General features: G+C 43.5%; 1 protein-coding gene across 13 annotated transcripts in view; it reads right to left on the bottom strand.

Annotated features, from left to right (window-relative positions):
- Positions 1–4044: 4044 nt before the first annotated feature.
- The window catches only part of LOC140499500 (uncharacterized), a 54366-nt gene continuing 41743 nt past the window's right edge, over positions 4045–16667 (bottom strand). For 5 of the 13 annotated variants that reach the window (XM_072600993.1, XM_072600994.1, XM_072600992.1 and 2 more), the window contains 15 exons: positions 15486–15652; positions 14785–15138; positions 14393–14440; positions 13861–13905; positions 13093–13137; positions 12719–12763; positions 12346–12390; positions 11577–11621; positions 11200–11244; positions 10827–10871; positions 9107–9142; positions 6712–8291; positions 5550–5617; positions 4559–4627; positions 4045–4131 (listed from right to left, as the gene is read on the bottom strand). In XM_072600993.1, coding sequence (XP_072457094.1) covers positions 9129–9142; positions 10827–10871; positions 11200–11244; positions 11577–11621; positions 12346–12390; positions 12719–12763; positions 13093–13137; positions 13861–13905; positions 14393–14440; positions 14785–15138; positions 15486–15652 — 898 coding nt within the window. In that variant the 3' untranslated portion in view covers positions 4045–4131; positions 4559–4627; positions 5550–5617; positions 6712–8291; positions 9107–9128. Of the gene's footprint in view, positions 4132–4558; positions 4628–5549; positions 5618–6711; positions 8292–9106; positions 9143–10826; positions 10872–10972; positions 11245–11575; positions 11622–11970; positions 12247–12345; positions 12391–12718; positions 12764–13092; positions 13138–13860; positions 13906–14392; positions 14441–14784; positions 15139–15485; positions 15653–16667 lie in introns of those variants that run through there. The other 8 variants (XM_072600998.1, XM_072600996.1, XM_072601005.1 and 5 more) reach the window with 8 other exon arrangements.

Genomic DNA, 16667 nt, shown 5'->3' with positions numbered 1-16667 from the left:
CGGGGTTTTTAAAGCCAGGGGGCTCCATAGCGGCCTCCCAGAGTCCTCACTGGGCTAAACAAACACTTCCAGTCAGTAAGCCCCTGACATCCTGGGTTCTAAGGACCCTGCTAGCTCTGACATCCTGGATTCTAAGTGCTCACTGCACCCCCCCAAACCTCTGACAATATCCTTTCTAAAGACTCTCCCACCTTTAACTTTCTAGGTTCTAAGAAACTCTGTGATTTAAACATTATGCCTTATATTCTAAGGAACTTTATAGCCAAACACTGTTTCAGTCCCATAAGTCTTGATGTCACCTCTACTTTCTGGGGTACAAGTTTGTCAAGTGCCTCCCTTCTGCTTCTGCTCACCTCAAGCCCTGCTTCCCATCTCTCAGTCCCTCTTCAGCATCTGCTACCTCCACAAACCCTTCCCAACCACTGAGACCTTTGGATCCTCCTTACTTGTCATGTGCAGGTAATGCAGCCTGTAGAAATCCCTGAGCCAGTGGGCTGCAGCATTCCGAGTTCTCTCCAGAAACACTTGTCCAGTGCTTTGGGGATCCAAGTTGGAGGAGAAACTGCAGTTGCCGGGGACCAATACTGAGCCCATGCTATGGACCAAGATTGAAGGACATTGGGTCAGGGGACCCAATTGCCCTTCCCAATGTGTCCTTGGTCTTCCAAGTGAAGAATCCTGAGATGAGTTGAGGTGGATATATTTCCTGTAGCCTACTGAGGTAAGGTGAGAGGGATCCACAGAACCTCAGTGATGAATTGATCAATCAAGTAGCATTTACTGAACTCTATCTATGGGCAAGGTACTGGGCTCGACACTGTGGAGATATGTTCACCTAATGTAATCTCTCTGGCAGGGAGAGAACCCTTCTATAGTGTCCTTGGCAGGTTGATTTTTCTTTCTCCTGCTCAACCACAGGGTTTCTGATTTTAAGGATGTCCTCACATTAAGTGGAAATCTATCTCCTGTACAACTCCCCTCCCCCCATTCACCCTTCTTTTCCCCACTTGAAGCCCATAGCTCAGATCTGTTTGCTTTGCCCTTTGATGGCATTCCAGCACTGGAACATTTTTCTCCAGTCCCCTGAGGCTGCAGACACATTGAATCTAAGCACTGCGAGAGAACTCAGTGCCCACCTTGACCTATACCCCTCAACAACATCCCTGGAACCTGTCTTCCTGCCTCTGTCTGCGATTGTGCCTGTAACTCAGTGAGGAAAATCACCAGGTGAAGTGTTCCAACTGATCATCCTAGAACAAGGTTCAGAGTTCCCTTCCCCTTCTGACACAATCTCCTCTGGCCTTCCTGAAATGTGGTATCCACAACTGGACCCAACCTTTCTGATGGAGTCCACTTGGGACAGAGGGCCCAGTGCCTCCATCTCCCTGGTCTGGGACACTCTTTTCCTCTTCATAAGGCCTGAGGTGGTGTCAGCTGTCCTGGCTGCACTTTCTTTTCTCCAGGACTGTCTCAAGGACAGAGCAGTTGGAAATCACCTTAGAAGAAGTGATCACAGTCAGGACAGGCACCAAGAATGACCCAGAATGCAGTTCTGAAGGGATATAATCTAAAAATTGACACAAGCAAAGTCTTCTCGCTCCTGAATGTTTACTTTGAACTTTGGATGGTGAGAATCTTGTAGGATTTTAGGAGCAAAAATTGAGACTTGGAAGGGACCCAAGTGCTTATCTAGTGTCATGATGGCATAGAAGACAGACCAACCACTGTCTCTGGGTCTGAGATGACTTGGCTTCAGATTCTGCCTCTGACACTCAATACTACCTTGATCAATCTCATTTTTCTTCTTGGTAAAAGGAGGAGGCCAGACTAGATGGACTGTGAGCTTTCTGGGTCTCTTCTAGCTCTAGAATTCTCTATGTGTCTCTCCATGTCTCTTCCTACCCCCCATCTCTCTAGCCCCTCTCTCCTTCTCCCTGTCTCTTTTTGTCTCCCTCTCTGTGTCTCTGTGTGTGTGTGTCTGCCTGTCTCTCTCTGTGTCTCTCCTCCTGCAGTGGAACCATGAATCAAACCTTGATCCTCTAATCAAAATCTGAAGGCATTAAATTGAGAAGTTGAAGAGCAAAAGCTAAGTGTTATCTGTGAGTGTCTGAGGCATTTTTGAGAAGGTTGTATCACGTTAAACCTTTAATCTTCCAAATTCATGAGCTCACAATACTTTCTGGGATGGATTAGAAAAGCAAAATCGAGCCCTGACAAGAGGGGTTACAAAGCAGTGACATGGAGAAGAGAAGGGATGGAGAGGGAGAGGGAGATGAGATGGGAAACAAAGTCTGAATGAGGTTGAACACCCTGGGGTGGCCTAGAGTAGAAGAGTAGGCAGGGCATGTTGGAGTCATGCGGTGTGAAGGGAGGGAGAAGTTTAAGAGGAAGAAAACAAGAAGTTTTGGAGAGAGACTGCAGGCCTTTCAAGTTGGGAAGGGGCTGGATAGTGAGTGGGGATTTGAGGACAATCTGAGTGAAATATTTCATGAACAAGGCACAGCCAAGCTTTCCTGTATGTCCTGGGAAGTCTGGTCCCTAAGACTTCCTTGTGCCAGGAGGTCTCTAGGTTCTTTGCCCTTAACTCTGCTCTTGCTGCCAGAGGATGCAGGGAGTGAAAAGAGTTGGGAAGATGTTTCCAATCCTGGAGGCTGCAGAAAGAACTATTCATCACCTCAAAGGCCATCAGATCCAACCCTCTAACTGTACAGATGAGGAAACTGAGGCCGGGAAATTTCAGTGATTGTGTAAGGTCCAACAAGTGATATGTGAAAGAACCTCTGCCTCCCTGGTCTATGGCAGTGGAAGGGACTGAGCTAGGACACAGCTTGAACCTAGTTCTTCATTAGTGGGGAGAATATCTGTGCACATGAAACTTCTGACTAATGCCCATATCAAGCAAAGATTACAGTATATCATGGCTGGAAAGGAACTCAGAGGTCATCTAGACCAAATTGAATATAAAGAATAATCCTCTTTCTAACATTGCCAACATCTTCTGCTTGAAGTTCTCTGGTGAGAGGGAGGGAAGCCCCAATCACACAAGGCAACCACTTTGTTTCTAATAGCCACAAAGTTGTTCCTTAGATGCACCAATTGCTCCATATCCCACCTGAGAGGTGTAGGCAGAACAAATCGAATCCTCTTTTCACTGAGGTTTCCCTGTCCTCTCCCCAGACAGGCTTCTCTTCTCTGGGGTCAAAATCACTAGTTCCTCAAGTAATCATGATATGATGTGAACTCCATGCTCATCACCTCCCAGTCACCTTCCTCTAGATATTCCTCTTTCCCAGCTTCCTAATGTGTGGTAGCTAGCCCAGAACATAATACTCCTGAAGTGGTCTAAGCAGTGCAAAGCTCACCATTCATTTATCACTTCTTGAATCTTGGGAAGGAATTTTCTCTTATTTCAGCCTAAAACGTATTTCTTTTCTTTAGACATTCCCAGTGTTCCTCCATGCGAAATTTGCAATCCAAATGAAATTCCAAGCACTCTACAGACAGACCTCTCTTACTTTCCTCACATAAAAAAAAAAAAAAAAAAAAAAAAAAAACCTTGAATGCATGATTTTGCATTTGTTTCCATTACATTTCATCTTCATGCAGCCTATGCTGTCTTTGTCATCCACTGGGTTGATACCTCCTCCTTCCAGCTCTATGCCTTTTGCATATTTAGTGAAGAAGGTTCTCTATAACTTTAAGTAACTAAGAGAAATGTGAAGGTACACTGGGCAAAGCAAAGATTTCTGGAGATTCCACAGGAGATCTGCTTCCAAAAGCAGGGGATGTTCTATGCTGTCTCTCTCTCATCTATCATACTTGTGAGATCCACTCCAAACAGTGGTCCTATCACCCCTTCTCTTGCCTCCTGTTTTTCTCAAAAGTTTCTGATATAGCCTGCTATTTGTAAATAAGGGACTCAGCTGACAAGGGAATGTGATTAGAGAATGCTCAGAGAAACAAAGAATGGCTACAGAATGTAGGTAGAGAGTGGGAAGTGCAAAAATCTCACCAGATGCTAAAGGGCCCCTTCTTCTTTGTTAAGTGCGATAGAGCCTGGGTGTCCAAGTGTGTAGGGTCAATTAGTGATGGTGAAGTTGACCGTAAAATGTTGCAGTCTCTGGTCACTAGCTGCAAGAAGAGAGGGAGAAAAATGACCATGTCTGGGCTTAGCAAGGTTCAGGGACCACGAGAGGGGACAGGGATACTTATATCCCTGGCCTTCAGCGCCAAAATTTGTCTGCCCAGTGCCTTATCCCCAGAGTACCATGGGCTTTCATTTTCCTTGCGTTTTGAGTAAGAGAGAAGACAGCAAGTTTCCACATGATTATTCTGGTGAGGTTTAAGGTCAACACCTTGCAAGTTACATCTTTTCCAGCCTTCATGATAAGGCACCCAGTGTAATAAACCAAGCCCTGCCTGAATTTTGCAGAGGAATGATGGAGGTTTGGAAAGACCTAGAGCTGGTCTCCCTTTTAGACAGCAAATTCTTCCTTGGCAGAAGCATGAGACTAAGTCATTCCTCTCCAGGGGATTGATGCTTCCCCTCTTTTCTTACCTGTCTAGTGTCCAGATCTTATAGGTCCCACAGGGATTGCATGTGGTGGTATGCTCATTAATGTAGGAGCTGTAAGAAGGAATGTCATTAGGTATGGACACTAAGACCATGGTTACAGAGTGAAATAGGTCTTTTGGGCAAAGGCACACTTTGCCACAAACAGATGATGCTAAGTGAATGATTGTTTAATGGAGGACTGAACAAACGGAATATGTGTCTGTGTGTGTCTAACAGCTGAAGATCATCAACTGACGTATAATCTCAGGGACTTCATTCATAAGGGACATGGAATTCAGGACTACTAGGTATCTCATGAGGTGGTTTTTCCACCACATACATACTGCTGTTTGCCACTGAGCTAAAGTTGACCTGACACCTACCCATGACCTCTCTGGGGTTAAGTTTGAAAAATATTCACCACCCAAGCTTTGACAGGGGAATAAGGAAAGCAATGCCCATGCATATACTATTGGGAAGGCATCAAAAGATGCAGAGGTACGGGGGTTTCTTCCTCATACCATTTTGGCCTTATGATGGAGGAAATGAGAAACCCATCACCATCACACCAATACTGGGAAGGTATGAGAGGACCCAGAAATCTGGGATCTCTTCCTCACAGCATGTTAACAATGGAAGGGGCTTACATAGGGAATCGAGCCTAAGGAAATCCTCTCAACTATCTCCCAGAAAAAAGCCATCTGGACACTTTGATAAATGAACCACCAGAAATTCATGTTCGACTTTGAGATTTGGGGGAAGAGGGGGAGAGAGGGCTTTGAAACATTCAGCATACTGAGGTCAGTGTTGCTCACCCAAGATGTTTCACCAAGTCTCAGAAACTGCTTTGCTCCCTTATTGGAAGGGAAGTATTAGAATGAGAGAATTTTTAAGGATTGAAGCAATTTGCCTTTTCAGAATCATATTCTCTCCCCAGCATGCAAATGAGACCCAGGGGATGTTCCCCAGGGTACGAATGTTGCCTAATTGGTACCTGTGGAGGCTCCAGGCCCTGTGGATTCCTTGAAACTTGAAGAGATGACTCAATGGGTATACCAACAGCTGTAAAAATATAGAGAAGGAAAGGAAAAACAAAAAGGTGATGATGACGATGATGATGATGATGATGAAGAAGAAGAAGAAGAAGAAGAAGAAGAAGAAAAAAATGGAGTAGTAGAGGAGGAGCAAGTTGAAGAAAATGAAGGAGGAGGAGGAGTAGAAGAAAAGAGGAAAAGAAGAAAGGAGAGAGGAAGAGGAAAAAGCAGAAGAATTAAAAGCCAAAGAAGAGGAAGAAGACAAGGGAGAGGTAAAGGAAGAACAAGTAGGAGGAGAAGAAGACGATGAAGGAGAAGATGAGGAAGAAGATGAAAAAGAGGAAGGAAGAGGAGGAGGAGAAGAAGAAATAGAAGAAAAAGGAGAAGGAGCAGAAGAAGGAGGAAGAGAAGGAGGAGGAGGAGGAGAAAGAGAAGAAGAAGAAGAAGAGGCAGAGGAAGAGAAGACATTGAGAAGTGACAGAGATTGTTCTGGCCTAGCACTCTGTCAGGTCCTCCCAATATTAATGAGGTCATTAGTTCAGTGTTCCACATGTAGGAATTGTCTAATAAGTGTTGGACAAATGACTGAAAGCATGAATGTGGGCAGACACTTTGGGTGGACTTAGCGGACTGGATTCTCACAGGAACAGTCTTTGATAAGAACAATGGCTAAAGTATCCAGCTGGCACACCATCATGAGTTCTCTTTTAGAAAAACTCTCTTAAAGAACTGAGGTGACTTGTGAAGGGGATGTCTTGCTAAGTTATCCCCATGCACCCTACGACAATTCCAGGGACCTGCATTCCAGGGAAGAAAACAATGTTTCTGGATAATGAGGGTGCACAAGAGTCCATTTTTTTTTTTCCATCTGGGATATTTTCTTCAGAGATTCTCAGTACTAAAAAAGCCCTCAGAGTGCATCAAGGCCTTCACTAAAGCCTTCTTAACATGTTGTGTCTTTAGGATGATTTCCAGTGATGGAAAATTTTCTAAGTTTCAAAGCTTTCCTTTGGCGGGGGTGGGGGATGGGTGAAGGGAAGAAGTATTTTGCTAACAACACCAGAGTTGACTAAAGTGAAAGGAACATCAGTTCACATGTCATTTCACTATCAAAACACTTACTTGCTATGATGTGCATTTGAGGGTATTCATTATAACCTGTAAAGCCAAATAACAGAATGAAAGGAAATTGATCAAAAAAGAAGGAAAAGGAAACTGGATAGACTCTAGGATGATATCAAGAGCTATCAACATGATAGCATTCATGCCAAAGCATGACAGACAAGAGGATTCACTCTCCAAAAGACCTATGATTGTCGTAACTGGAATGAAACCATTTTCAGATTGCCAAATGGAGGAAATGGACCCTGGGTGGAGGCACTGCCTTTGCTATTTGCCCATCTTGAACCTTAGTCATGAAGTAAATGTGTGAGTTCTCATCCCCCTTCTGGGAGTAATGTAGCATTCTTCTAGTCACATCCTTACTCTTCCATGAAGTTCTCCATGAAGGTAGAGGCAAGAAGGGCCCTTAAAGCTTTGGGGATTGAGATGGAGCAAAGAGAATCCCATTTCCGTTGTTTTTCCTATGTCCTGACCTCAAGAAACATAGCAGAAGGCCAAGCCACATACTGACTATTCCACTAATCATTAAGAGCAGGAAAGAATGCTTAAGTATAACAGTGACTACAGAAAAGGCTTTTGTATTCACTGTGATCCACGTTTGAGGAAAACTAAAGACCCATACCTGATCCCTGGGTACATCAACCAAAGAGAGCCTCTCACACCCTTTTCTTCTATTGGCCTACTTCTTCCTGGAAGGAAAACTCATACTCCAGGGCCATGTTGACATCCACACAGAGGAATCTCTAGCAATTCCCAAACCTTCCTTCCCGGGAACTCTCCCATTGTTCTTCTCATCTTTCAGTTAAGCACAATAAAACACTCGTGGGAATGCATAATAGGGGTACCCTTTTACCTGAGGTGCTGGAGAATGTTGCTGCAGTTGATGAGGTGCCTGGAGGGTGAGAGGTTCTCACAGGTCTTGAGGAGAAATCATGGAGAATAGAAAGCACTGATAAAGTCCAAGTGTGGACAATTTCCTAGTGGATGTGGGGACAAAGTGATTAGCTGGATGAGTCACAGAACCCCTTGGAGAGGACTCAGAGCAGGGTAGGATGGTGCTCGGTGGCCATAGGAAGAAAAAGAATTTGGTGAAATGGCTGCTATTGACAAAATATATCAAGCTCTGGGCTTCCTGGCTAGAATGCCCCAGGCCTTCAATTTCTTTAGGTTTTGGATGGGAAACACAGGTTCATTTCAAAGAACTATGGAAATGCTTTTAGATTCCATGCTAAATCAACTGACAAAAAGTCACATCTGCCTTTTCTGTGTGTTTATGTGTTTGTTTGTGTGTGGGTTTGAGGTGAGGGCTTACAAATATGTAACATAGCAAGGTTACCCTCTAACACCCAAGTCATTAAACACAGTCTCAGATTCTGGTGTGCTCACTTCTTTGGAAAGTGAGCATATAAGGCTTCAAGCAAGTTTCCTTTTCCAAATCATATTCTCTCCCCAGCTTGCCTGTGGGACCCAGGGGACATTTTCCCAGGACACTAATATTCCCACATTTATACCTGTGAATGTTCCAGGCCCAGACAGCTCCTTGAAAGTTGGAAGAGATGAAATACTTGCTGTACATCAAGCTAGAAAAACGTAAATAACAAGAAGAACACCAAAAAGATGAAGAAAAAGAAAAACTAAAAGATGAAGAAGGAGGAGGATTAGAAAAAGAAGAAGAAAGAGAAAGAGGAGGAGGAGGAGCTGTTGAAAATTGACAGAGACCATTAGGGCCAAGCAATCTGTTGGGGCGTCCCTATATTAATGAGGTCATTACGTCAGTGTTCCACATGGATGGATTGCCTCCTAAGTGTTGGACAAATGGCTGAATGAATGAATGTGGACAGACACTTCAGGTTGACTTATCTGCCTGGCTTCTCCCAGGAGGAGTCTGGATAAGAACAATGGCTACAGCACCCTGCTGCTGACACTATACAAGGGACACCATCGTGAGCTCACCTTTACAGAATCTTTCTTCAAGAGCTGAGCTCCACTGTGAATTCCCCTAACCATCCCAAGGGGATGCCTTGCTCCATAATCGCTGCACAGTCTCGGACAGAGGACCAGGAATTCCAGGCAATCAAACAATGTCTCTGGATCGTGAAGGTGCATAAGGAGCTAGAGTCTATTTATTTCTCCCTCTGGAACATAGCCTATGTAGATTCTCAGTACTTGAAAAGCCCTCAGAGTGCATCAAACATTGTACTGAAGCATTCTTATCATCTTGGGTTTTCAAGATGATTTCTAGTGATGGGAAGTTTGCTATGTATCAAGGCAGTCCTTTGGGGCCAGGGGGTGTGGGGTGAGGGTAGGTATAGAACTTCTTTCTAAAGACACCAGAGTTGACTCAAGTGAAAGGGAACATAGGATTCAAAGTTGATTCCGATAACAAAACACTTACAGTTGAAGACTTGGCTGGGGTTTTACTCATGATCATCTGAAAAGGCAAATAAGATAGAAAGAAGGGAAGTAGATCAAAAAAGAAGGAAAAGGAAATTAGATGAACTTCAGGATGACATGAAGAGCTATCATCATGATTACATTTGTGGCAAAACATAGCAGACAAAAGGAATCACATTTTTAAGTTCCAATGAATGAAGAGACTGGGAATTAAACCGTTTTCAGACTGGAAAATGAAGAAAATGGACATTGGATAGAGGCACTGTCTTGGGTGCTTGCCCACCCTGAACCTTAGCCAGGAAGGGAATTTAAGAGTTTGAGTTCACTTCTCATCTCCTTAAGGGAGGAGAGTAGCATTCTTGTGGGCAATTTCTTACTGTGCCACGAAGATCTGTCATGAAGGTAGAGTTAAGAAGGGACTGTAAACTTTCGGGGACTTAGATGGAGCAAAGAGAGCCCTGATTCATTTCACTGTTGCTATGTTCTGGCCTGCATTACCATAGCAGAAGCCCAAGCCACCTACTGAGTAACCCACTGATCTCTCAGCTCATAAAAGATCCCTTCAGCACAACAGTTACCACATGAAAGTCTTCTTTCATTCATTGTGGTCCAAGCTTCCTGCAGAAGAACTCTTCCAATTCCATTTCCAGGAACATGTCATTCAAGCTTAGCATGAACACCTTCCAGGAGGGGACACCCACTGCTTGCTGAGGCAGTGCATTCTACTTTCAATGGCTATAATTCGTGGAAAATATTCCCTTAATGTGAATCTAAATATAGTCCCCAACAACTATCATTCAAATTTCTCATTCTGCTCACTGACGTCAAGGAGAAGGATGTGCTGTGCAATGCCCTTACAGGCCTTGCACTATTTGAAGATACTCATTAAAGTCCCTTTTATTTGTAGTCAATAAATCCAGTTCCTTCCCACAATCCTTTTATGAAATAGCTTTCAGTTCACATAAGGGCCATTTGCTTTCCCTATCTTTTCTATCTCGAGCCTGTTTCCTCAGAATACAACAGAGCATGCTCAATGGGGGCTGATCAGGCCAGGGCCTGTGATTAATCATTTTTGTTCTTCCCCTGTACAAGGACTAGATTGACCTTCACGGGGACTAAGTATATTGTTCCATAAGACTGTTGGATTAGGTTGAGATTTCAGACTCCTAAACTCTTACACACTTCACAATGGGAATTCTTTCTAATCATGTCCCAATCATGCTCTCGTTAGCAAATTCCTTTTCTAATTTTGTATTTCTATTTTAACCTTAGGTTTCTTAAATATTATGTTCTGAGATAGGATACACCTTTCTCAACTTTATAGACTTTGAATTCTGCCTAACATTGCTAATCACCTGACCCTCCTGGATTCCTGTCCTTTGCAGCTTTGCTTCCATTTATGGCTGAATTCAATTGATTGCTAAAATTTTGCATAACACAGGAACATGAACAGAGCTCAGGAGCAGGAAATAATTTAAATAAATTCGACCATGAAGAAGAAAGGCTAAGTTAACCAGGGAAGTAGGCATGGGATTCAGGGTAAAGTCTGGGCATCTGTGACCTCATTTCAAACTGATGTTTCTAGTGCGAGTAGATGACATGAAGTGTCCTGACACCAGATGCTAAAATCGTAAGATGCCAATATCTACTATCTCTCTTTCTCAGGGCAAATGTAAGGAAATCCCTGCAGTGAATGGATCAAAGACGGAAGCAGATCATACTTGTCGACGCTTCTGATGTCATGGCAAGGTTGTCTTTTACTTCATCTGAAGGGAAATAGCATGGAAGAAAATGGTGCGTCAAATATCCATGTGACAAGAGGGTTAAACACTGGAAACCATGGGGAACATGCACACATTTTGCCTACCCCATTTGTCAACGAGTAGGGACTGAATCATGAGATTGAAGGGGACATGAGTCTGAGCCTCAGTTTCCTCATTTCAAAATGATGTTTCTAGTTGGTGTAGATTACGTAAACTGTCCTGCCAACAGATGCTAAAATCGAAAGATGTTAATATCTACTATCTCTCTTTCTCAGGACAAATGTAAGGAAATCCCTGCAGTGACTGGATCAAAGACGGAAGCAGACAATACCTGTCGATTCTTCTGATGACACATCAAAGTGGGCTGATACTTCCCCTGAAGAGAAAAGTCATGGAAGAAAGCTGTGGCTCAAATGTCCATGTGAGAAGGAGGGGTATATCTACACTGTAAATCACAGGGAAAATGCACACATATTCCCAGCCTCATGTCTCAACGACTGGGGAGTGGATTATGAGATTGAGGGAGACATGAGTCTGGGCTTCAGTGTCATCATTTCCAAATAATGGTTCCATAGGAGCAGATGACTCCAAGTCTCCTACCACTAGATGCAAAAATCCGAAGATCCTAAGATCTCCTGTCTCTCTTTCTCAGGACAAATCTCAGGAAATCCTTGCATAGAATGGATAAGAGATGGAAGCAGGTCTTACTTGTCGATTGTTCTGATGAAACTGCAAGGGTGGCTGTTACTTCACCTGAAGGGAAATATCATGGAAGAAAATGTTGAGTCAAATGTTCGTGTGACAACGAGGGGTATAGACTGTAAGCCACAGGTAAAATGGATACATTTTATCTAGCTCAGTGTGATACCGAGTGGAAACTGGATTAGCAGATTGAGGGGAACATGATTCTGAAACTCAGGCTCCTTTACCCAAAGTGACAGCAGGAGTTAGACTACATGACCTAGAAATTTCCTACCCTCAGAGGCTAACATCTTCTATTTTAAGATGCTAAGATACTGAGTAGTCTCCCATCTCTCAGTCTTACAGACAAATGTAAAGAAAACCTGTCAGAGAATGGCTCAAAGGTGGAAGTAGACCTTACCTGTGCATATAACTGATGAACCTAGCAGGTTGGTTGTTCCTGAACCTGACAGGCAATATCAGGATTGCAAACTTATGGAGCAGATGTCTTTTTGTCAAGGAGGTGAATGAACAAATAGACAGTGGAAACATGGACTTCTGTTGGCATGCTCACTGAGGTAACTGCTGAGGACTGAAATATGAGACTGAGGGGACATAATTCTGGACCTCAGGATCCTCAATTCAAAATGATGTTTCTAGTAGGAGTAGAAGACATGAAGTGCGCTGCCACCAGATGCTGAAATTGTAAGATGCTAAGATGTACTATCTCTCTTTCTCAAGGAAAATGTGAGGAAATCTTTGCAGGGAATGGTTTAAAGATGGAAGCAGATCATACCTGTCGACTCTTGTGATGACACTTCAAGGTTGTTTTTTACGTCATCTGAAGGGAAATAGCATGGAAGAACATTGTGCGTCACATGACCATGTGACAAGGAGGAATATACACTGGAAACCATAGAGAACATTCAAACATTTTGCCTAGCCCCATGTGTCAACGAGTAGGGACTGAATCATGAGACTGAGGGGGATATGCGTCTACCCCTCAGTGTCCTCATTTCAAAATGATGTTTCTACTTGGAGTAGATGACATGAAGTGTCCTGCCACCAGATGCTAAAATCACATGATTCCAAGATCTACTATCTCTCTTTCTCGGGGAAATGGAACAAATCCTGACAGGGAATGGATCAAAGATGGAAGCAGATCATACCTGTCGACTCTTCTGATGTCACTGCAAGGGTGGCTGTTACTTCCCCTGAAGGGAAATAGAATGGAAGAAAACTGTGAATCAAATGGCCTTGTGCAAATGAGGGTTCTACATTGTAAACCACAAGGAAAATGGACGCATTTTGCCTAGCCCCACGTGTCAAGGTGTGGGAATTGAATTATGAGATTGAGGGGGACATGAGTCTGGGCTTCAGTGTCATCATTTCAAAATCATGTTTCCATAGGAGTAGATGACTCCAAGTACCCTGCCATTAGATGCAAAAATCCTAAGATGCTAAGATCTCCTATCTCTCTTTCTCAGGGCAAATCTCAGGAAATCCTTGCAGAGAATGGAAAACAGATGGAAGCAGATCATACCTGTCAATCGTTCTGATGAAACTGCACAGGTGGCTGTTACCTCACCTGAAGGGAAATATCATGGAAAGAAAACGTTGAGTCAAATGTTTGTGTGAAAAGGAAGGGTATAGACTGGAAGCCACAGGGACAATGGACACATTTGATCTAGCCCAGTGTGAGAACGAGTGGGAACTGAATTAGGACATTGAGGGGGACATGATTCTGAAACTCAGGCTCCTTTACCCAAAGTGACAGCAGGAGTTAGACTACATGACCTAGAAATTTCCTACCCTCAGCTGCTAAGATCTTCTATTTGAAAATCCTAAGATCCTGAGTACTCTCCCATCTCTCCGTCTTAGACAAATGTAAGGAAAACCTGTCAGAGAATGGCTCAAAGGTGGAAGTAGACCTTACCTGTGCATATAACTGATGAACCTAGCAGGTTGGTTGTTCCTGAACCTGACAGGCAATATCAGGATTGCAAACTTATGGAGCAGATGTCTTTTTGTCAAGGAGGTGAATGAACAAATAGACAGTGGAAACATGGACTTCTGTTGGCATGCTCACTGAGGTAACTGCTGAGGACTGAAATATGAGACTGAGGGGACGTAATTCTGGACCTCAGGATCCTCAATTCAAAATGATGTTTCTAGTAGGAGTAGAGGACATGAAGTGTCCTGCCACCAGATGCGAAAATTGTAAGATGCTAAGATGTAGTATCTCTCTTTCTCAGGGAAGATATAAGGAAATCTTGGCAGGGAATAGTTCAATGATGGAAGCAGATCATACCTGTTGACTCTTCTGCTGACACTGCACACTTGGCTGTTACTTCACCTGAAGGGAAATAGCATGGAAGAAAACTGTGGGTCAAATATCCGTGTGACAAGAAGGGGTATGCACTGTCAACCCCAGGGTCAAGGCACACATGTTGTCTGCCCAGTGAGTCAAGTGCTGGGGACTGAATTATGAGACTGAGGGGACATGAGTCTGGGCCTCTGTGTCCTCAACTCAATATGATGGTTCAAGTTGGATTAAAGGACAGGAAGTGTCCTGCCATGCGATCCTAAAATCCCAAGATGCTAAGATAACCTACCTCTCACTCTCATGTCGAAAACCTAGCAAAACTTTCCATGGAACCAGTGGACTCAAGTCAAAATGACAGCAGAATTTCGAAGAGATGACTGAAAACTGTTCTGACATGAGATCCTAAGATGTCCGATCTTTGAAACCAAATATCCTAAGATCTCCTGTCCATCAGTGTTATAGGGAAATATGAACAAAACCTTGGAAAGAATGGATCTAAACTGGAAGCAGTCCTTACCGATGGAAATTTGTGATTCCCATGGAGATGGGCTGGTTGTTACTGCAACTGAAGGGAAAAACCATGAGTCACAACTTTGTACCAAAACCCATGTGACAACAAGGGGGTAGGAACTGTAAGACCCAGGGACAACGGACTCCATTGGGCTTGACAACTGAATCAGCTGATCAGAACCAAATCTGGAGACTGAGGGGGTCATGACTCTGGGCCTCAGCGTCTTCAACTCAATAGGATGACAGGAGTTAGACTGCATGACCTGGGAATTTCCTGCCTGGTCATCCTAAGATCTCCTATCTTAAGATCCTAACGTCCAAAACTCTACCTTTCAGTCTCATGGCCAAATGTAAGCCAAACCTTCCCAAGAAGAGATCAGAGATGGAAGCACACCTTACCTTCGGAAATTCCGGCCAGATGGAAACTCGGTCTAATTCTCACTGGAACTGAAGCAAAAATTGATGAATGAAAACTATTGATCAAACGTTCATGGGACAAGGAAGAGTGTGGACTGTAAGACACAGGGAAAATGGACTCCATTTGGCTTGACCAGTGAGTCAACCAGTGAGGCCTGAATGATGAGAAGGACGGAGACATGGTGCCTCCCTCTCTCTCTCCTGCCCTTGGTCCATCCTTTCTTTCCCAGGTTCCTATTAGAACAAGGTGGACAAGTAGTGTTCTCTCTTTGTTCCCAGGATAAAAATACTCACAGCAGCACAAGAAGGAGTAGAGGCGCATGCTATAGTCGTTCCCTATGGAGAGAGAGAGAACAACCATATATGGAAGGACTAGAAGATTTTGAGAAAAGATTATGGAGAAACATCCAAGACAGCATCTGAAGCCTAAGGACTTGCAACAGTATGAATCATGACTCAAGACAGAGGATTCCACAAAGAGTTCCCAGGGCAAAAGTCCATCTGCCTATCTAGGGCTTAGTTCTCTAGGGCATCTCTTAACACATCATAGGAAAATACGTTCAGTAAGACACATGCCATCCAGGCAAGATTGGATCCTCATAAGCACAGAAAATTGCTTTGACAAAGGAGAGCTTAATAGGAGTGGGACCAAGCATGAAGATCAGGCAACTGCATGTACTCACCATTGATGGACAAGCTCTTTGAATTGAGCTTCAAGGGCCCCAGCCTTCTGCTGTTCTTGGTGTTCTTCTTCATGTGTTTATACACTTTTTTACAATCCAGGGTCTGACCAGTGGGGCTTTGCTCATAATAGCAAAGCAGAGTAACAGCTGTGCCTTTCTTCACACACCTGAGAAAGGACACCTTGGTAATGACTGGCAAATATCAGGCTTACCATAGGCATAACAATTTAGCTGCAGTGAGAAGGGACCATAGATGCTTTCCAAAGGAATTTCAGGATTTTTTGAGAAAAAGTATTTCTTGAAAAATTTTTGAAACTATCATTTGATGGACTGAAGGAGCTGAGGGCAGGGGAGAGTATAGACCTTTCTTCAGGAATTCAGATCAGCATCTTGCCTACAAAATATCGACTCATAATGTTGCCTAGGGAAATTAGATGGTTTGCCAGATTCACACAATCAGTCTACAATCAGTCTCTGTCAGAGAGGTGACCTAAAGACAGATTTCTTGACTCTTGAGACCTACTCTCTAAGCCACGGCAACAAGCAACCTCTGGAAACGTCATATTCAACATCAACACAACCATAGAAAAATGTACTGCAACTATTGACCTTTCAACAAAGTCTTTTCAACATCAAATACAACTTTTCACTCACTTCCTCTAAAGAGTTCCATTCAAGATCATTTCTTCATTGATTCTCTTTCTCTGGTCTTCTCTTGGTAGGTGTATTTAGTGTGAGATTGATTTAGCTGATTTTTCTGGGGGGTTTTGTACTTTGCATTCTTTGATGACATTGTTACAATATTTCTTTTTAGCTAAGTGGTATACATAATTAGAATGCCAAGCATGGGTATCAGGAAAACCTGAGTTCATATCAGCTTCAAACATTAGTCAGTTGTGTTGTCCTGGGCAAGTCATTTGACCTCTGCCTGACTGTGTTTCCTCAGCTGTAAAACAGAGATCATCAGAGCACCTCCCTGCCAGAATTGTTTTGCAGTTTCAATGAGATAATATTTGTAAAACACTGAGCACACACAACGCCGGGCACATGGTAGGTACTTCATAAATGTCCTCTGCCGTTCCCTCCCCAATTCAGAGAATCACAGTATTGAGAGTTGGAGAATTCAGGGGTCAGCTAGTCTATCCCGTACCTAAAAGGAATAACATCACTTGAATTCATCAA

Source organism: Notamacropus eugenii, chromosome 4 (assembly GCF_028372415.1).
Source record: "Notamacropus eugenii isolate mMacEug1 chromosome 4, mMacEug1.pri_v2, whole genome shotgun sequence".
In the NCBI taxonomy this organism is placed as follows: Eukaryota; Metazoa; Chordata; class Mammalia; order Diprotodontia; family Macropodidae; genus Notamacropus; species Notamacropus eugenii.
Note: the sequence above shows the minus strand (reverse complement) of the source record. Positions and strands in the feature narration are given on the sequence as shown.